The sequence below is a fragment of the Catharus ustulatus genome, chromosome 28, assembly GCF_009819885.2.
Source record: "Catharus ustulatus isolate bCatUst1 chromosome 28, bCatUst1.pri.v2, whole genome shotgun sequence".
Lineage (NCBI taxonomy): Eukaryota > Metazoa > Chordata > Aves > Passeriformes > Turdidae > Catharus > Catharus ustulatus.
Window position 1 is genome coordinate 6,405,083 of NC_046248.1, and position 19,468 is coordinate 6,424,550.

Below are 19,468 nucleotides of genomic sequence, written 5' to 3' on the forward strand. Positions count from 1 at the left end.
AAATGGTCACTTGTGGGGCATCCAGGGACACACTTCTCTGAGCAGTGGCTGCCGTGCCATGTACCAGCTGGGAAACCTGGGGACTGCACAGCACAAAGAGCCCTTCAAAAACTCCAACCAGGAGCATTCAAACCCTTCCCACCCATGCTGGAGTTAAACTGCATTTGGGCTCTGCTGCCCACACCGTGGCTCGTGTGCCACAGCAGCGAGGGACAGAGCACTGAGCCCGTGTCCAAATCCAGCCAGCCAGTCCCAGCTGAGTTTGCTTGGTGCTGGATCCATGCAGTGGCATGGCTGGGATGTTGAAGCATCAGGAGCTTCTGCATCTTGGCTCTCATGTGCTGTTTGGACCCAGGGAAGAGCCTGAGCCGTGGGATACCTCCAGCAAGGTGAAGTGCCACTTGCCAGCCTTGGAGCCAGGCAGGCTGAGGAGTGCTGTGCTGCTGGAAACTCCCCTTTAAGGGAGTTAAAGCATTCCTGGAGGGTGCTGAAATTTTCTTGCTGAGAAAGAGCTGATCTGTCCCCTCACTGCTGCTTAAACACATCATAATAACACCCTCACAAACTCAACCCCCCAAAAGCCTTTTAGCACTTCCAGTCTTTACCAGCTCTAACAAACCAGGCTCATTTCATTCCCTGAATGATGCAGACCCCCTGCCCACAAGGGTTCCCCCAGTGTGGGGTGCAGGAAGGGGCTGCCAGGTGGGCTGGGGGGCAGGAGAAGGGCTGGAACTCGCTCAGTGCACGGCACAGCCCCTGCTGAGGGCACCAGGTCCCTGGCAGCTTGGGGAAGGGTTCAAACTTGACAAAACCTCACTTGTTCTGCTGTCCAGCTCTGCCCTCAGAGCACCCCGTGGATGAACACTGAGTCTGTAGCCTCAGAGCTTTCAGGTTTGCTGAGTAAGCGAATGATTAACCACTAATGAACTTTCTTCCTGCTTGCATTAGTGTTTTCAGAAAATTTAAGCTCTGGATACAGTTTCCTGTTGGGTTAAAATAAATTAAAATTGAGGAAGCCTGACAGCATCTGGGCTTGAGTAGTGCAAAAAAAAGTATGTGTTGTTTCTTTACAGTTTTTCTTGGTTTGGGCTTTCTGTCTGTGGATGAACTTTTGAAGATGCCATCTTGACCATAGGAAAATAGTAATGTGACTGTTTCTTTTTCTCCCTCCTCTGTAGGCCTACGGACATGAGGTGGTTAAGAGTAGATGATGAGATGCCTCAACACGTTGTAGTGTCTGGTTCAAACCTTCTCATTAGTAACCTAAACAAAACAGATAATGGTACATACCGCTGTGAGGCTTCCAACGCGGTGGGGAAATCACATGCGGATTACATGCTGTTTGTATACGGTACGTGAGAAAACCACCGTTCTTCTAGATCCTTTGCACCTCATTGCAACATGCCCTGCTCCGAAAGCTGTGACAGAACTTAACCTTTGCTCAATGCCAGATTTGCAGGCAGCTGCTGAGGCCCCGAGGCTGTGCTGGGCTGGGGTAGGGGCTGGGGGTGCTGCTGGGGCTCTCTGTGTGCAGCGGGCACAGAGCCTGTCCTGGCTCTGGGGAGCTTTTAGGAAAAGCCAGAGCAGGGGCGTGGGGAGAACTGTGAAGTTCTCCTTGGACTTCTCAGTCATTTCTTCTGGTGACGCCTCCTCCAGTGGCCTGAGCGATGGTCCAGGGGGTTCTGAGCCTTTCACTAGCGAGTTAATCAGCCAGCATCCCCAGATAATTACAAACCAGTAAATAAACTGGAGGAATGAGATGCCCTCAGCCTGTCTGAAGCTGGGCAGACACTAAACCATGCCTCAGCATCATTTAAAGCACTGTTGAGTACCTGCTCTAATTCTTCCTTTCCTCTGCGTTCCTTTGGCATCGCTGTGAACCTCACGCTCCTGCCGTGAGGTGTTGCATGGAGTGGAGATTCAGGAGACACTTGCAGAGCAATCCCCCAGTTTAATGATGAGCTGTTCCTTGGGCTGCATATCTGAACTTTCTCTGTGAAGGGGAGCTGTGTGTGGCTGGGCTGAGTTCCTGGTGGGTTTTGGTCTCTCCCGACCTGAACGATGCTGCAGGACAGAACCTTGGTTTGAAGTTTGTTCCATGCACAGCCTGAAGCTCTGCAGTCTGAGCTTTCTGGTAGTTTCTCTGATCCAGTCAAGGAGTGGAGAACCTCCCATACCTCTCCAAATGCCACCTCTGCAGGAGTGATTTTAAGCCCAGTCTTAGAAACTCAAGACTAAAGACTCAAGGTCGCAACAGCTTTGAGCTTATACAAAACCCATGTACCCCATAATGTAGGTAGTTTTTCTAGTGCCTCTCACTCCACAAGACTCCAGTTTACAAAATGAAGTCAGATAGGCATTTATGATTGGTAATTTACATGGTGACAGTACAAAAACCCCGCTTGCTTACATCAGTGTTGGAAGAAACAACCAATGTTGCAGAGAGCAGAGCAGTTGGACACAGGAGTTCCCCACGGGGTGGAAACCATGAAAGCTGCTGCCATGAGGCAGCTGTGGGGCAGCTGTAGTTCTGTGTAGCCATCCTGGGCCAAGGCAGGGCTGGGGAACCTCCCCAGCATTACTGACCTGAGGTTTAGAGCTGGTGGGAAACCTCACATAATTACTCTGCATTTTGCATGTGAGCGAGAATAGACAGCACAGGACTTCCTTGGGATTGCTTCTTCCTGGGACTAAATCCCCAGGAGGAGACCCAGGACAGCATTTCTTGGAAGGAGATGCAGGTTCCCAGGGGATGGAGAGCTGTGGGTTCCAACTGGCAGATGGGGTGCCCATGTAGAGGAGGGCTGCTCGTGGGAGGAGAAGGGTTCTGCACACCATCATCTCCAGTTCCTGCACATCTGGGGGCATCCTGCTAGGTGTGCCACTCTGGACAGCACAAGGAATCCTTTTAGCCCTTGATTGGAAAGGGAGAATCCAGAGGGGGCAGGGAGTGTTTGGGCTGTGGGTGTCAGCTGCAGCCTCCTGGTCCAGAGCTGCTGCTGAGGGGATTCAGCCTGGGGGTCTCACCCTGCTCAGTGGAGTTCTTACCCCTCTGGCTTTTTTCACCAGCAGCAGCAGCCAGTTCCCCAGCAGCTCTGGGTGTGTGTCTGTGCTCCAGTCTCTGTGGGCACCAGGAGCCGTGGTGGCCGTGCCTCACTGTCCCCTCCAGGCCAGCTGTGTGAGCTGTCCAGGCCACGCTGGGGTGGGAGCTGGGGGGCTGCAGACACAGGGCAGGGTCTGGCACAGCCCCAGGAGAGGCAGCATTCAGGCAGTCCTGTTCAAAGGGACATCTCTGCAGGGTTTGCTGTGGTTTCCAGCAGCTGAGCCCTGCCCAGCACCTTCCCAGCGTGGGATGGGGATGTGCAGTCACACTGACACACACTGCAAACCTGCTCATTTCTAAAATTCACTTGATGCTTTTCCTCCCCATGGGCGTGGGCAGGTGCATTGCTAGAAACTTCCAGCTCGATTAGCACTCCAGCTTTTTGGGGGGCTTTTTTAAATTTTTTTTTTATTTTTTTCCTTTTATGGAGGAAGAGCCCACAGCACAGCCAGTCCCAGGCTGGCCAGGGTGGGTCTGGGGCCCTGGCCAGGGCTGCTGTGCCTCAGCTGGGAGGGTCCCCACTGCTCCTGGGGAATTGGGTGGGTCAGGAGAGAGAGGGAAGCACAGGGCTGAGATCCTTGGGATGCAGAGGAGTCAGTGACTGCTCACAGCACAGCCAGCCATGAGGTGATGTTCCTTAACTCTTGGGAAGTTGGGTGGAATATAATAAAGGTGCAGTATATAATTAAAGTTCAGATATCTTAATTAGGGGATCCAAGGGAGCTCGCTCAGAGATAAAAGAGTAGCAGATGTGTTAGTGAGGAACAGCTGACGTGCTACGGAGGAAACCTAAAATCAAAAGCCCATGAAAGGTTTCGTGCTCTATTATTGCCGAATGAATCCGTAGTTCAAAGTCTTTCTGACTACTTAGCGCATTCAGTTTGATCATCTGGGCATTGATACATATTTTTTCTTTTACATCTTCTCATATCTACCTTCTCCTGCCCGATAGTTTTGATAAGGATGTGTCCCTGTGTGTAACATCAATCCCGTGACGAGCAGCAGGGTTTGAATCTCAACAGGTCCAGTCCATCTGAGAAATGGTCACAGAGAGAAACTTCTCATTAACGATGCCCTAGTAGCAAAAAACAAGCGTGTGCAACTGAAATTGTCAGAAAAATATTGACTTTTTTTTTAAATTAAAAGATCTTGGTGGAATTCCTCATACCTGGAAATTGATATTCAGCAATGATGTTGTCGTTTCTCTGTGTTCCTTACCAGCTTTGAAGTCATTTTTAACATCCTGCTGCCGTGTGTTTGTAGAGGAAGAGCAGTGAGGTTCAGGGCCCTGGGAAGACAGTGAGACCTGTTCATGTGCTGTTAATGCTCGGGCTGTGAAGCACAGCAGGGCCCCTCACACAACCCTCCCACCTGGGTTTGCAGATGTGTCCCTAGCCACCCACCAAAGCTCCACTGTGTCTCTCCTTGTATGTGCAAACTGGTCTTTTCGTTGTGGAAAGCGTGCAGTTTATTTTCCTTATGCTTCTCCCATTCCATTTCTCTCTCTCATTGACTAATTTGTGCTGAGTTTTATTTATTTTTTTAGCTCTGTAGAAGGCAGGAAGGGGGGAGAGGTTGGGGCCAGGTTCTCCACCCAGGAAGCGTGGGCAGAGGATCTGGCCCCACTGTCCCTGCAGCTGCTGGGCTCTCCCCCTGGGGTTTAGCCAGGAAGGGTCCCCAACCCCTGCACTGCTTCTTAGCATCCTTGTTTTCCTCTGATCACGATTGACCGCTGTTGTGTTCTGCTTGTTTTTTTTCTTAATTTGCTTTTTTATTATTTTCCTTTTTATATTTTATCCAGATCCCCCCACAACTATCCCTCCTCCCACAACAACCACCACCACTACCACCACCATCCCTACCACCATCACAGGTATGGTACCTTCATAACCATTGGAAATGTCCTGAATGTTTATTGTCTTTTATGTATATAAGCAGAGCATGAAGCCTGGGGAAAAACAACAAACCAATCACTTGCAGTATTTTTTTTTTTCCCTGGAATGCACCCACCCACAGCACAAGCCCTGGTCTGGCAGCTCGATGTGTCAGGTCCTTGCTGTGGGTGTGGGTGTTCCTGAAACGTGGGAATTGTGGCAGGAAAAGTGATTAATTCAGTTACTGGTGGCCAGCACTGGGTACTTCAAAGGCAGGGTGCCAGCAGCCCTGGAGCTGCCTTAGCACAGGCAGTCATGTCAGCTCCATCCCATCACTGACAATTTCTGAGCAGTTTATACCAAGTTTGGTCTTTGGCCATTCAGTTCTCCTGGTGTGACTCAAGGTGCCTTTTCTCGTGCCAAAGTGTTGGTCTTTCTCTGTGATGAGCTTCTCCCTCACTCTCCAGAAAAGGGAATTCCACCAGAGGTTTTTATTGAGTGAATGCCATCCACAGCCCCTTTCTTGAGGAGCTGCCTTTCAGCTTGTGAGATTTTCCATGTCTTGTGAGAAAAGATGACTAAAAACAACCAGCAAGATCATGACACGTCTCTGACACATCCTCATACCTCCTCACAGACCTGACTCATCAGGAAAACCCTTCTGATTTATTTGTAACCATTCGCATTGTCATTTCTCTGACCTTTCCTATTCCAACCGCTGCCTTTGCTTTTGCTTGCTGCTTTTTGTGGGTTTTATTTTTTGGTTTGTTATTTTTTTTTGAGGCAGAGGTGACAAACAGCAGGTGAGGATGGACCATTGAATAGCTAATGGCACAACATTTACTGTTGCTGTAAACCACCCCTTGTGTAAATGCCTTCACGTTTTATTTGCTTTTATGACGCTGCTCAGCTGACTCTCACCCCCTGCCCAGGGCGTTTCGTGGCTTCTTTTCCTTTCGAGGTTTTTGCCCCGCAGCTGGCAGGGACACGCCGGCGGAGCCTCCCTCCCAACGTGCCTTACACGAGCCAGGGGCAGCAGCCCCTGCCCTGCCACCCTCGCCGTGCTCTGCTTCCTCCTGCAGGTGCTCCCAGCTCCGGGCGCCCCGCCCGGGGATGCTCTGCCGCGGTCGCTCTCCCTTCCTCCCTGCTCTGGATTCCCACACTTAACCCGCTTTCGTTTCAGAGGAGGTTTGAAGCTTTCTCAGAGCCTCCCTGAGAGCTGTTGGCAGAGGAGCTGGGCCATGTCTCACAGGCTGTACCTGGACGTGCTCACAGGTTTCTTTCTTTGACGGTAATTGCTCGTGCTTTCAGTGGATTTTGGAAGGCTAAGAGGAACAAGTGTGTCTTGATGCTTGGATAACCCCTTCAGTTAATCTTGGTGCCTGCAGACCTTAATGACTGTCCTTTTTCTGGGATCTGGGTTGTTATCAGCCTGTCGTTTTAGGGATTGCCCCAGCACTGCTTTCCAAAGCCTGTGCTGTCCTCGCTTGTCCTCGCCTGCTGTGTCAGTTCCACAGCAGTGGCTGGTCCTTCCCAATAAATAACAGTTTGGTTGGTTGCTGTCCTGCTGTGAGTGCTTGTCTGTGGATGCTCAGTAGCCTTTGGGCTTTCCTTCATGCAGTTTTCCAGCTTTTTTATATGAAAAATAAGAAGGGGAGGGAGGTGTTGATGGCAGCTGGAAGTGGCCGTGTCATCAGCCTGGCAGAGGTCCCTTGGGTAAGGAGCACTGTCCAGCACTGTTCTCTCACCTTTGTTTGCAGGGGTGGAGGATCTCAGACTCTGGTGGCAGGACCCAGTGGGTCTCCATTGCCTTCTTGATGCTTTTCTGTGTTGGCTTTGAACTGCTGAGGAGTCTGGGGAAGTAATGAAAGTGTGATATTGCTCCCTGATTCCAGCAGTTCCTGCTCGCGATCTGTCCGAAGAAGATTTGCTATTGCCGATAAGAGAAATTATTCTTTTCTTCCCTGGCACTGAGTCTTGCTGACATGCATCTTGCCATCCTCTGCCCATGAGTGCAGTGTGCTTTTCCCAGCCAGAGCAGCTGAGGATTCTCCTCTGACTCCTCTGCAGTCAGTGCCCAGGAGCCACACCAGATCCTGCCCTTCGGTAGTTAAGAGTCTCTGTGGCTGGAAACAAATTAGATCAAATTAACATAATCTCTAGAATTACATAGCAGTGTTGGAACACTTTTCAAAGCCTTGAGAGACACCTGATACCTTAATTCCGTTTCTCACCCAAGTGCTCCAGCGTTCCTCCCGTCTGGCAGAGGAGAGGTGGGAGCCAGCAGGGTGTTCCCTGAGCTGCTGGCAATCCAGGCACCTGGAGCCAGCCCAGTGGAATCCAATCCTTAGGATGAGGTGGGCTTGAAATCTGTTTTATTTTGCTTTTCTCCCCCTACTTTTAGTATAACCCTGACCTAGTTCATGTCCCCTGGAACCATGGAGTAGTTCTGAAAAACAATTGTCTTGCTTTAATTGAATAAAACATGGGGAGAGAGGCTGCACTGAAGCAGTTTCTAGCAGGTGACCCTAGAAGATTCTGCCCTTGGAGTTGTCCTTTTGATTTATTGGTTCAGGGCGTTTCTGGGGGAGCTCTTGGAAAGCTGACCTGATGCTTTCTCCAGCGAAGGACAAGCTGAGCAGTGGTAAAGTTTCCAGACACCACGACCTTTAGAGCTTTCCCTCTGTCACTTTAGTGTAGGTGCTTGAAAAGATTTCCTGCATGACAGCTTGATCTTTTCCATGTATCCTCCAGCAGCATTGATATTCCAGCCATCCTTTGGTGTTTGAGCTGTTATCGCTGCCGAGCCCTTTTTTATCAGTTAAATTGTCCTTGTGGCTTTCTTCATTAAGATGTACAATACGATACAGAGAGCGAACAGCATCATTTGAATTACCCTGAAGTCGCTCCTTGAAATGCTGGGCTTGGGCAGCTGTTGTTTCCTGGGAAATGAAGGTCCTTAATCACAGCCCAGCCCTCACCTCAGGGCAGGTGCAGAGCTTCTCCTGCCTGTCCCAGCCTCCTCTCCCCTGCCTGTCCCAGCTTCCCAGGATCCACGGGTGCACCTTTGCATTTCCCACACTTTCTCCACAGGTGTCTTGGTTTTGGGGGTGACACGTGCACGCTGCTGGTGTTGCCAGCCCTGCAGTGGATGCTGCTGACTCTGCAAAGCGCTGCTCTCCATCCTGTGCAGCAGCATCAGCAGCACTGAGTCCTCCCTGGAATGCCCATTAGAGCGTATTTTAAATCCCACTGATCCCTTGGAGTAGCAGGTGTGGGTGTGTGTGTATTTCAGGGGATGTAACACTGCAGGCAGTGGTTCCCACTTGGCAATTCCCAGAGGTGCTCCAGCCCCCCCAGTGAATGCACGTGGGAAGCACCCAGCCCATCCTGTGCAAACAGCTCCGAGTCCCTCCTGAGGCTCAGGATTGGTACAAGCAGGAGCAAGCTCTCATTGCCTCGGAGGTGTGCAGGAGCAGAGCTGGGAGTGGATGCTGAGCTGGAATATCAGCTCTGGAGCTGGTGGTGGGACTGCTGTCACCCGTGGGGGCAGGCACTGTCTCCTGAGGAGCACACCTTTGTGTCACCCCAGGAGCTCTAAAAATAATAGCACATGGAAATGTGAACTGTGAGCACAAACAGCATTTCAGGTTTTCAGAGCGTTCCACATGCCAAAAAACTTGCTCAAAACAAGAGACGTTATTTCATCCGCACTGGGAGTTTGTCCTTTTCTCATTACAGCTGGTGGTGTGAGAAGCTGCAGCTGCAGGGGGTTTATCCCAGCAGTAAAAAGTCAAAAAGGCTGGGGGCAGGAGGAATGCAGTCCCAGTGATCCTTTTGGCAGGGTTCCTTGCAGTGGAGGTGAGGAGGCAGCGTGGGGATGGGCTCAGCTACGGCCACTTCTGCCTGGGGCTGCTGCAGGTGCTGACACGGAATTTAACCACAAAAACACATTTGCTCCCCAGTCAGCTCAGAGAGGGCAGCTTCAGCCTGGCTGATTGGACTCTCTTGCAGTCTCTGGCTTTTCCAGGGATGTGGAGATGCCCAGGCTGCCAGCAGGAGCTGGGCACATCAGCAGGAGCAGCCAGGGCTCTGGGTTTACTCTCAGCATTCCCACTCTGCTCTCGAGCTGTGACACCTCCAGTGCTTGATGCCACAGTGCAGGGACGCAGCCCAGGGATTTGTTCCCCCAAATTTTTTATTATTTAACTTTTGCTTTCTGTTGAAGGTTCTGCCTGTCCCTGGTAAAATGTCAAGTTAATTTAAAGATGATTCTGCGCCTTTCTGACATTTTCATCCAGGATGTGTCCGCATTAAAGGGGCTAAAAGCAGAGCTGACAGGCCTGGGGCAGGAAATAAAATGAAATAAAATTCAGTCTTTCAGTCCCATGTCCAGCCAGCAGCGGGCAGGACCTGTCATATGTGGCCTTACCTTTGGTGACACAGCATAGGCAGTGCACAAACCATCACCTTTCTGAGCAGAAGCCTGGGGTATGTGCAAACTTGCACTTGAAATCAAGCCCAAATCCTCCCAAATCTGTATGGAGAAGCATGGCTGCAGCCACTCTGCTAATTTTAGACTATTTTTGTTCTGGTCACACACAATATCCATACAGATTGTGATGATTTTTGTGAAACATCTGGTCCACTAATCAAGCTGTCCCCAGGGCCCATTGCAGCACGGCTGGACAGGGCACTCAGCACCAGCCTGGAGCACTGCACAGAGCAGATCAGGGCTCTGGAACGGAGAGGAGAGCTCCATCCATCCTTGGAGGAGCGTGTGGTCAGGGAGAGGATGGCTGAGGTGAGGGAGAGGATGGCTGTGGTGAAGGAGAGGATGGCTGTGGTGAAGGAGAGGATGGCTGAGGTCAGGCAGAGGATGGATGGATGACTCTGATTTCGAACCCCGTCACAGGAAGGGTTCTGTAGCCTTTCCATCAGCCCCAAGGACCTGGAGCAGAGCAGGGATCCGTTTGCAGCGCTGCTTGCTGTTCTGGGGCTGTGATGTGCAGGAATTCGCGCTCGCCCCGGTCAGTACTTGTGAAGCAGTCTGGAAAATCGGGAAGAATAAGAGCTCCACGCGTCAGGGATCAGATTGGCTTTTGGTTTCAGTTCAGAAAGCAATTTAAAAAGCAGTATATTGAATGGATATCTATACTTGCTAAAGCCTCTCTGAATTTAAAAGGCAGCAGCGTGTTTTGGCGCTGCTCTGTGGATGTGCTGCTGTAATTCTGTGTGTGCTCCTCAGCCCCAGCACCTCTGCGAGGCTGCAGCACTGCAGCTGCAGCATTCAACCAGGGGAATTCCATTTTGCTGCTGGGGTTTAATATTCCTCCATCGTGCTTGTTCTGTTTGAGGCTGTGGACTAATTACGGCCAAGTTTAAAGGGCCTGGTCTGTCACACTCTGCAAACAGTTTGAAGTTGGAGAGAATCCATTTGAGAAAATGAGGAGGCTCAGTAGTGGAGCTCGTAACTCTGAGAAATGTTGCCCAGCTGCCTGCACGCAGTAATTTTATAAATATGTGTGTGAATATGTGTGTGTGCCCTTGTGTAGCTGCCTAATGAGGTGGGGAGTGCCCAGAGCTTGGGTGTCATCTGAGTGGTCTTAGCTGGCAGATATTTATTTCTTATGGCCAGTGGTACACAGAAATCCCAGTAAACTGAAATTTGCAGCTTTGTAGAGGCCAATGGTTCCTCCCTTGGGTGCCTTCTGTAGCTATAAACCAGGCCTCTGAGCAGCTTTTGTACACAAAGATTTTGGAAGGCCTTGTTCTGCTTTTCCTGAGCAGCATGTTTAGTTCTCTTCCTGATTGGCTTTGGGAGGAGAAGCCTTGATATTAAGATAGAAAATCCCACGTTGAGTTGAGTCTGTTTGGTTATGTGATTTCTACATCCTCTTGGCTTTGCTGCACCTGGTAAACCAGCCCATTCTTCATCACCACTTTCTGTTTTAAATTATAGCTATCAGCCTTGGGTGATTGTGTAGCTGCTCTGCACATTGATGGCTTGTGACCAGAACAGTGCTTTTTTGTGGCAGCAGAGCCTTTCCTTGGCTTTGGTCAACATCAGTTACGTCAGGAGTGTATCAAAGACTTCTGGCTGGTCAGCATTTCTGGAGAAGAGATGGATTTTGTTGTAGGACATGGGCAGAGGGCTGATCCCTGGGGTGCTGTGTGCCTGCTCTGACATGGAGGTGTGGCTGTTCTTGAAAGCAAAGCAGAAGCTGGTGGCAGTGCCCAGGATTCAGGAAAGCACCTGGAGTCAGCCAGTCCAGCCTAAAGCTCCAGGTCATGGGAGCAGCAGCACTGAGGGGCTGGGACACACATGGATTTACAGGAATGCACTGGTTTGGTACCAAAGCACTCACATTCTCTCCTGTGGCACGTGCTGGTGTAGAAGCACCATGTGTTTAACACGGGGTCAGTGTGCACAGTCCTCCTTCCCAAAGAACACCGGGGCTGCACAGGACTCCCCAAAGCTCACTCTGAACTTTAACCGGTCTGTGTTTCCTATTGCAACCATCCAAACCATTTGCTAATCATAACTTTGTCATTCCAGCTGCAGCCAACATGTTGTTTGACGTGGATATTTGTTCGCACTTACAACTGCTTGAGAACTTTATTTTGTGTAACCTGTTGGTCTCTGTCCCCGGACGGGGAAGCGAGATGCACTGTCCAGTTTGCACTGTTTCTTGACTAATAATCTCTTCCAGCACATCAATGCAAGTTTGCTTCCAGCAGATTCTCTATTTAGTGTAAAAGCTGACATAACTTTTTTTATTTCAGGAAGACAGTAAATTGAGACTATTTATAGATGCCAAGATGCTATCTCAGGAATTAATACTCAGTTTTACAGCCCCTTCTAAACAATGGCTTTCCCCCCACCTCCACCACCATTTCCCCTTCCACCATTTGCTTGGTTAAAACAAATGGGGATTGCTGCCCAAAACCAAAGCAAAGCCCTGCTCTTGGTCTCCTCGTGGCTTTGGAAGGTTTCCCCTGCAGCCCCCAGAGCTCTGCAGGAGAACAAGCACTGGCCTCCTTGAGGGTGCCTTAGATTTGGTTGCCAAGATGAGAACAGCCTATGTTGGCAGTGGAAACAGGCTAATGACTGCTTGATAATCTGCTATGCAAATCTCGGTGCAGTTTGTTAAACTGTGCAGGGTTTATTTGTTTTGCTTCCATAATTAAAGCATGTAGACCTTGTATCTGTAAGTATTGTGTATTCCTTGTATGATTCTTGTCTTTGCTGCTGCTTCAGGAATTCAGCCCTGGGCTGTCCTCAGCTAAATTGCCAAGAACCAGGTCCTCCTTTTTCCACTGCTGCCTCTGCCCACCCAGGGGCCGTGCAGGGTTGTGTGCCAGCATGTCAGCGAGGGGAAACGCCGCTGTGAATTGTCTGTCCTTGCTGCAAAACACAAGCTCCAGGCTGCTGTGTGCTCTCCCACATGCTGTTACTCACTCAAACACTGCCTGCCTCCAGCCTGGGCTGGGCCCTTGGCTCCAGGATTTATTGCAGTGACACGTTCTGAGGAGCCAGCCTGCTCCAGCCACTGACCCTGCCATGGAATACATGGAATATATGGAATATATGGAATCATGGAATACCTACCTCCAGGGAGAGTAAACAGCCTCCAACAGCTAAATAAGCCAGTAAATTTGGATAATGTGGTTACATTTGGCTTAGACCTATTGGTGTGGAGGAAGTAACTGTCAGAAAAAGCCTTCAGATTTGGGTAGGGCGTTTAAAACTGCCTGTTGCAAACACAGAGCATCTCTCTGTTGGCAAGGCAGTGCCCCCCAAGAAATTTGCAGTGAGATCTATCTATATGGAGTAGAGTCACCTTCAGACTAACCAGCAAAAAAGCATCCAGGATATTTTAATTACCCATAGCTGTTCAGGTACCTGCTGCAGCAGAGGGACTGGCAATGTTTGTCCACAGTTGCCAGTTCTAGAACACACTTTATGCTGAAAAGAATGGTTCATCATGCAGGTGGTGGCTGGGAAGCTGGAGGAGAGGCAGGGGCAGACTGTTCCCTGGCCATGGGTGCTCCAGTGAGGCAGTGTTTGAGTGTGTAACAGTGATGTGCTGAGCCTCAGCTCCTCATCCTGCTCTGGAGCTTCTGTTTTGTCCCCGCCAACCAAACCGTTGGTGTTGGTGTTCTCTCCTGTCTCCTGTTCCCCTGACTTTGCAACCACCAGTAATTGTTCTGGCAAGGACCTGGAAAAAGAGAAAAATTTACTGTTTTCCTCAGGCTCATAGCTTTTGAACTGGAGGCATGTCTTCTAAACAGTGCAACTCACTTCAAATGCTTTTTGCCTTTCATTTTATTATTGCTTGTCACGCAATGTTCTTTGAAAGCTTGCTCATATATTATCTGTTCCATTTTTTCCATTTTCCCTTTTTTTGCATGCTGTTCCTCCTGTTTCTTCCCTTCCTCCAATCCTCTGTTCCCGTGTGTAGACACAACGGCGACGACAGAACCGGCAGTTCACGGTTGGTATCACATTCCTGTTTATCTTATTTCTCAGCGCTGCTGAGTGGCAAGACAAGCCTGGGAAGGGGAAGCCAAAAAGGGAACTGGAGTCTTCAAGGGAAAACTGTGTTTCAGGTGGACTCATCTCATAAACACAGCATGGGTCTAAGGCTGGAAAGTCTGTCTGCTCTTGTCATTTCTGCTGCAAGCTCCCCAGCATCATCCTGGTGCCAGGCGAGCACAACCCCGTGGAAGTGGCACCCAGGTCCAGGCAGTGCTTCTCCACTACTGACTGAGAGAGCCACTTCACACGTGAAAAAGTTGTGGTTTTTTGGGGGTTTTTTTAGATTTTTTTTGTCTTAGAGGTTTTTTTTCTTAGATTTTTTTTTCTTAGATTTTTATTTTTTTTTAGATTTTTTTTTATTATTTTTAAACATTTTTCTTGCGTTTTGAGTTAGTTTTTAAGTCAGGTCTGCCGGCCTGGGGCAGCCCTGGGGATCCAGGGATGCTCCACAGAGCAGCGCTCGCCTCCAAGGTCGGCAGGGAAGTTTGTGTTATTACACTGCAGAAGGAGATGGGGAAAACAAATAGCAACACTTTCCTCTCAGCATAGCAGTCTAGCAAAGTAACCCTTCTCGTCTGCTGCAGGCAGTCTAGCTAACAGCTTGACAGCTTCCTGAGCTCCCTGCGTTCCCCAGCAAGCCTACGTACGCCGGCAGGCTGGGAGCTGAGCATCCCAATTTTGGCACAAGCTCACTTTGCAGCTGAAGAACCGAACAAAACCCCTCTGACAATTTTTAATTACAGCTAATCCGTGTTGGACTTTGCTGTTCTAGTTCCTTTTAACTCTGATAAATGGGCTGATTTTTGGCTGACAGAAATCCCCAGCACAGAGCACCCTGTTCTGCTGCCTGCTCCCCTTGAGGCTCTGAGAGAGGTCAGGGGCAGGACTGAGGGAAGCAAGCATTCAGTGCCATATCAAGTGGAGGGGCTTGCACTTCTTATCCTAAATAATTTACCTACCTGAATGCATTTTCCCCCTTGGCATAAAGATGGGAAATCTTGGGGCACACTGTGCTTTGTCTGTGTGACGATCTCCCTGCCTGTGTTAAATGTCAAGAGCTGATTTTGCAGCTGCGTGTTTGTGGCTAGGTGTTGTTCCCTAAATTTGGAGAAGATCAGGTAGCCCTGGTGACAGCACAGCTCCCAACATCCTTTCTAGGTGTTTGCATCAGGAAAGGCTCAGTGCAGGCATTTATTAGGCTGCAATCAGGACAGGCTGGGCATATGCTCAGTGTGAGCCCTTGCCCCATTTTTAAAAGCAGTTCCTGATGTTTTTCCTTCTTTTTCTTTGTTCTGAGGCAGCCACAAAAAGCCTGTTTTTAACCAGAGGACTTCCCCTCCGTGGGGAGGATCGCTGCCAGGGATGTGGCCAGCTGAAATGACAACCTGTCCCTGTCAAACGAGCTGCCACAGACTTTCCTGCCTTAAAACCAGCCAGTTTCTTCTGAACTCCCCCATGCTTGCCCTTGTGGGGTGCTTTTCCCGTGAAGACTCTGGATTTCTTTCCAAGCTTGTGTTGCTGGAGTGTGTATGGAGTATACCAGGTGTTTCTGTATGTTGGCCATTTGTTCTTTCCGATGTCCGATGGGAGTGAGCATGTCTGTGAATGACTAGAAATGCATGGGCATGAATACAGCCAAATGGATTTTCTCCAAAAACAATTTAAAATGAATTGGGGGAAGAAAAAAGAAAATCAACCAACTAACCAAAAAAAAAAAATAAATAAAACAGACAAACAAAAAAAAACCAACCCAAAAAAAAAGAGCTTGCTAGCAAAGAAAACGGAATGTAAGGCCAGTGTGGAGCCAGCACAATGCTTCAATTGGGGAAAGAGGGTTTTGAGCCACTGAAAGTTTTGGAGTGTATCCTAGAGGACTGGGGGGAAGGAGTCCTGTGTGTGTGTGCATGTCCCAGCAGTAGCCAAGGCCCTGCCAGCCCCGTGTCCCCACGGGATGGAGTTGACGGCAGCGATGCATGAGTGACCTAACGCACGAACGTTGTTGACTCTTCTGTTGAAAAATGAGAGCTTAACTGTGAATTTTCTGATGCACTTTCTCCTTTCTCTGCACTGTTCATTGCCAGAGCTCCAATAACAGCATGGTCATGGCCGGCAGGAAGGCTTGTGCTTCCGCTGCACCCCACCCAGCTGGGGCTCCCCAGCTTCAGCCCTCCTCCCTCTCGGTGTGCCCCTGGGGTCAGGGTGCCCGTGGGGCTGGAATCACAGGTCCCACTGTTTGAGCTGGAGTACAGAATGGCAGAACTCGGTGGAGCCAGGAGTGTAAGAGCCTGCAGTGTCTGCGCCACTCAGAATGGGCAGAAAGCGCTTTTCCTGCCATGCCCTGCAATTTTCCTCCCTGCCCTCTCCCCACCACAATCAAGGTGCCAGTTTTTAATTTCCTGGCCCCTGCTGCCCCTCGGTTGGCCCCCCAGGAGCTGCTGGCCTTTGTGGAGCCCCTGGGGTGATGCCCAGCTCATGTTTGCTCCTACTCAGGCAGGATGTTTTGAGCAGCCATGACCTTGGACACACTGACCTTGTGCCCAGTTTTTTCCAAATTCTGCCCTTACCCTGTTGGAAGCAGAGAGCTTTAAATGCTCAGAGTGATTCCCCAGGATGTGGGTACTGCCCACACAGGGCACTGTGCCTGTCTGTCCGTCTGTCTGCCCAGCAATGGGGGGCTCAGGGCTCCCCCAGTCCCCTGGCAGGGCAAGAGCCAGGTAATGCTGCTTCAGCACAGGCACAATTTCTGCTCATTCTCATGGAAAGGTAGGGTTTGGAGCCATTTGGAAAAGCCTCCTCTGAAGCTGGCAAAGCAGGAAGCCTGGAGTGAAGGTTAAAATAAGAACACCCCAATCACAAATGAAGAGTGATAAGAAAATACTTGGCCCATAATGCAGCAGGTAAATTATTTTACAGGCTGGAAAAATCTTCCCTGAAGGCCTGTGTGGGTTTTTAATTATGGCCTTAGCAGGTTTGGTACAGGAACAGGTAACACTATTGTGTTACACTCTTGTTCCTTTTTGTGAGAGTGCTCAGTCCCTGAAAATGAGTTTTGCTTGGCCGAAACCAAAGCCCGGCCAGAGCTCCGGCCACTCGGACACCACGGAAAGGGCTCAGAGCTTTCTGCAGTGCCACCACCAAGCAGCTCTGCCAGTCCAGCTGCCTCCTTCCCCCTTGGAAATGCCCTACTTAAAAGTACAGCTAATAGCAAATCCGTTCCTCAATGTATTTTACAGCTCCGTCCTTGGGGCGGTTGAATAAAACATCAGAGCGCTGTCTGCGCAGCATGGCATGAAACGGAATCCCTAATTGCTTATTTAGAGCCTGACATGGGAGAGAAATCGGCTTTTCCTTAAAATCTGGATGTAGCATGGGAGCCACAGAAACCTAAATATAGCCAGGGTGCCTGGAACTGGTGAGGGCACCTGGCTGAGCTGCAGGACGCGCTCACCGAGCCGGCTCTGCCCGCCCAGCATTTATCATTTCCAGGGAAATGCAGCAGAGTGAAAAGTTCCCTTCCATTCCTCTGACAGGAGTAGTGGCAGACTTCGAGTTCATCCCCTCAGAAGTGAGAAGAAGGGGCTTTAGTAGCCAGTATGAAAGTTTAATGAGAAAAATCAAGAAGTAATTTACTGCCTATTTAAATGCCTCACAACAGGTTTTGACACCGGCCGGTGGCATTTGTGAGTGTCCCAGGTGCAGGGAGGAACGGAATTGTGGAATTGTTGCAAATTTCATTCTGAAAAGGATTTTTTTTTTTGCTTCATAAAAGATGCAACATTGCCCTTTTTCATCAGCGAGAAAATGTAGTTCCTTTAAAGGGAGCTCTGCACAGAAGCAATTTTGGAGAGAGAAAAGTTGAAGGGCTCCTCTGCCAAGTGCAGCTTTGTATGGCCAGTGCTTCTTTGACTGTTATATTTACAGATCACTTATAGGAAAAAGGCTCCTGAAAATCTGAAAAGGGCTCCCTGAATCCTGAGAGTGGCACACAAGCAAATTTCCTGCTATTAATCTAAATGGCTTCCCACTTCAGAAGGTAATTCCAGTGTAGCTTCCTGGTGATTTGATGTATTTAAAAACCAGTCACTGCAAATGAGTTTCATTTTTTAAAGAGCAGTGTATATATAAATATAAATATATAAATACACATACTGCTGCTCTGCAGTGGGGCCAAGTCTGCACATTGACCATACTGCACTCACAGCTTGGCTGTTTTTTTAGCAGTCAGCCAGCTCTGGTAGCAGCCCATGAGCTGACAATCCCAGGTTCCCCAGTGCCCAGGGATGCAGGATCTCTTCATAGCAAATTTTTTTCTTTGCTTATGCATTTGCTTTTGGTGGCCAGCAGCAAGGATGAGCCCTGGAAGTCGCAGCCCACAGGGTGACACTGCCCCAGCCCACATTTCAGTAAGTCTGGGTGGCCTCCCTGCACTGGTGTGCCCTGACTGGTGTCACTGGTGCTGGGATGTGCAGCCTGGGGATGCTCTGCCTGCAGACCCCAGCTCTTCCTCGCACTCCCAAACCAAGCAGGGACAGCCCTGGCTGCCCGTGCTGGCCACAAACACATGCCTCCCTGATGGCTTTACAGAGGACAGATGCTTTTCCCATAAATCCAGCACGTTTGGGCAAATGAAAACAGGCTGGTTTGTGGGATGGTTTGGCAGAGGACACAGCCCGCAGCCTGCGAGCAGGCCATGACATGCACTGTGCAATATTTGCATTCTCTCATCGAGAAGTGTCCAGGCTTGTCACCATCACCAAAACTAATTGGATTGGGTGCAAAATTGGAGGCGAGTTTTGCATTGCTCTCTGTATGCAGGGCCGAAATCAGCCTGGACTAAATTGGGAAATTGTGGCGGCCAGAGGCAGAGTTTGGGGGCTCTGCATGCTGTTATGGGTGGTCTCAGTGCCATGGTTCGTGTGCCAACAGTGTAGAGTGAGGAGCATTTCTGTCTGTAATAAAGGCCACTGGTGTCACACGATGGCTCTGCCCGCCCTGGCAGACAGTGGCAAGTGACTGACACATTCTCTTTTTCCCCCCCAAGAAACTCATCCTCAGTTCTTAAGTGTGTTGTTTTTTGTCGCTTGAGAAACGCAGAGAAAAACGAGTCTGTTTTTACTTGTAAGGCTTTACTCAGTTGCCCAATTCGGCCGAGGAGCTGGACTATGGGGATCTCTCAGGTAAGGGCTAGTCTGTAGGCACCCCGCTGCTGTCCTTCGCTAGACACTGGTTCCACTCTGATTTCTGCATCTTGCCCATGTTGCATTGTGCAGTCGCTGTGGCACAGCCATTCCCCCATGCTCTCGCAGCTTGGAAGTGCTCTCCTTTCTGTTGGGGTTCTCCTCCCCTTTTTTTTTTTTTTATTTTTTAATTTTTTTTTTGTTTTTGTCACCCATTTCTGTGTGGCATCCTCAGACATGGGACAGGAGGTGCAGGGCACCAAGGCCAACCACCGTGGTTCCCTCCTGGCTGGGATTTTTTGAATGCTGATTTGGAGACCGGTTGAGTTTATTCTTCTGTTTGTAAAACACTTGACTCTGCCATGTTGTGTGAACCCCCCCTTAAAGCAGGTGGCCAGCACTAACCCTTGGCTGCTCGGGGATTCCTCACCATGCCAACATCAGACTGGGGATAAAAGGAGGTGTTGTTTCATCAGTGAGGCCAAACCAATTAATGGTTCAAGCCTCTTTTTATCCACACTGGACTGAAAGGGGTATAAATGCATCCTCATGGCTGGTCCTTGCCAATTAGTGCTGATTAAAGCATAACAGCATCTCTAGTGGATGCAGTTGGGTGCATTCAGAGCAGAGCCTGTAACAGTGGTACAAACCTAAATCTCTGTTTTTCATTTTTTCCTATAGAAATGCACCTTTTTTTTTTTTTTTTTTGCCCCCCTTGCAGAGCATCCCTGCAGACTCCTGGTACCTGCCAGGCTCTGGTTGGTGCATAGCC

The 19,468-nt window shown here is 49.7% G+C and overlaps 1 protein-coding gene across 1 annotated transcript in view; it reads left to right on the plus strand.

Moving 5' to 3' along the window:
* CADM1 (cell adhesion molecule 1) overlaps positions 1-19,468 on the plus strand; it is a 141,190-nt gene that overhangs the window by 111,748 nt on the left and 9,974 nt on the right. Inside the window, exons 7-10 of the mRNA XM_033081518.1 lie at positions 1,179-1,351; positions 4,905-4,976; positions 13,443-13,475; positions 18,643-18,696. Coding sequence (XP_032937409.1) covers positions 1,179-1,351; positions 4,905-4,976; positions 13,443-13,475; positions 18,643-18,696 — 332 coding nt within the window. The remainder of the gene's footprint in view (positions 1-1,178; positions 1,352-4,904; positions 4,977-13,442; positions 13,476-18,642; positions 18,697-19,468) is intronic.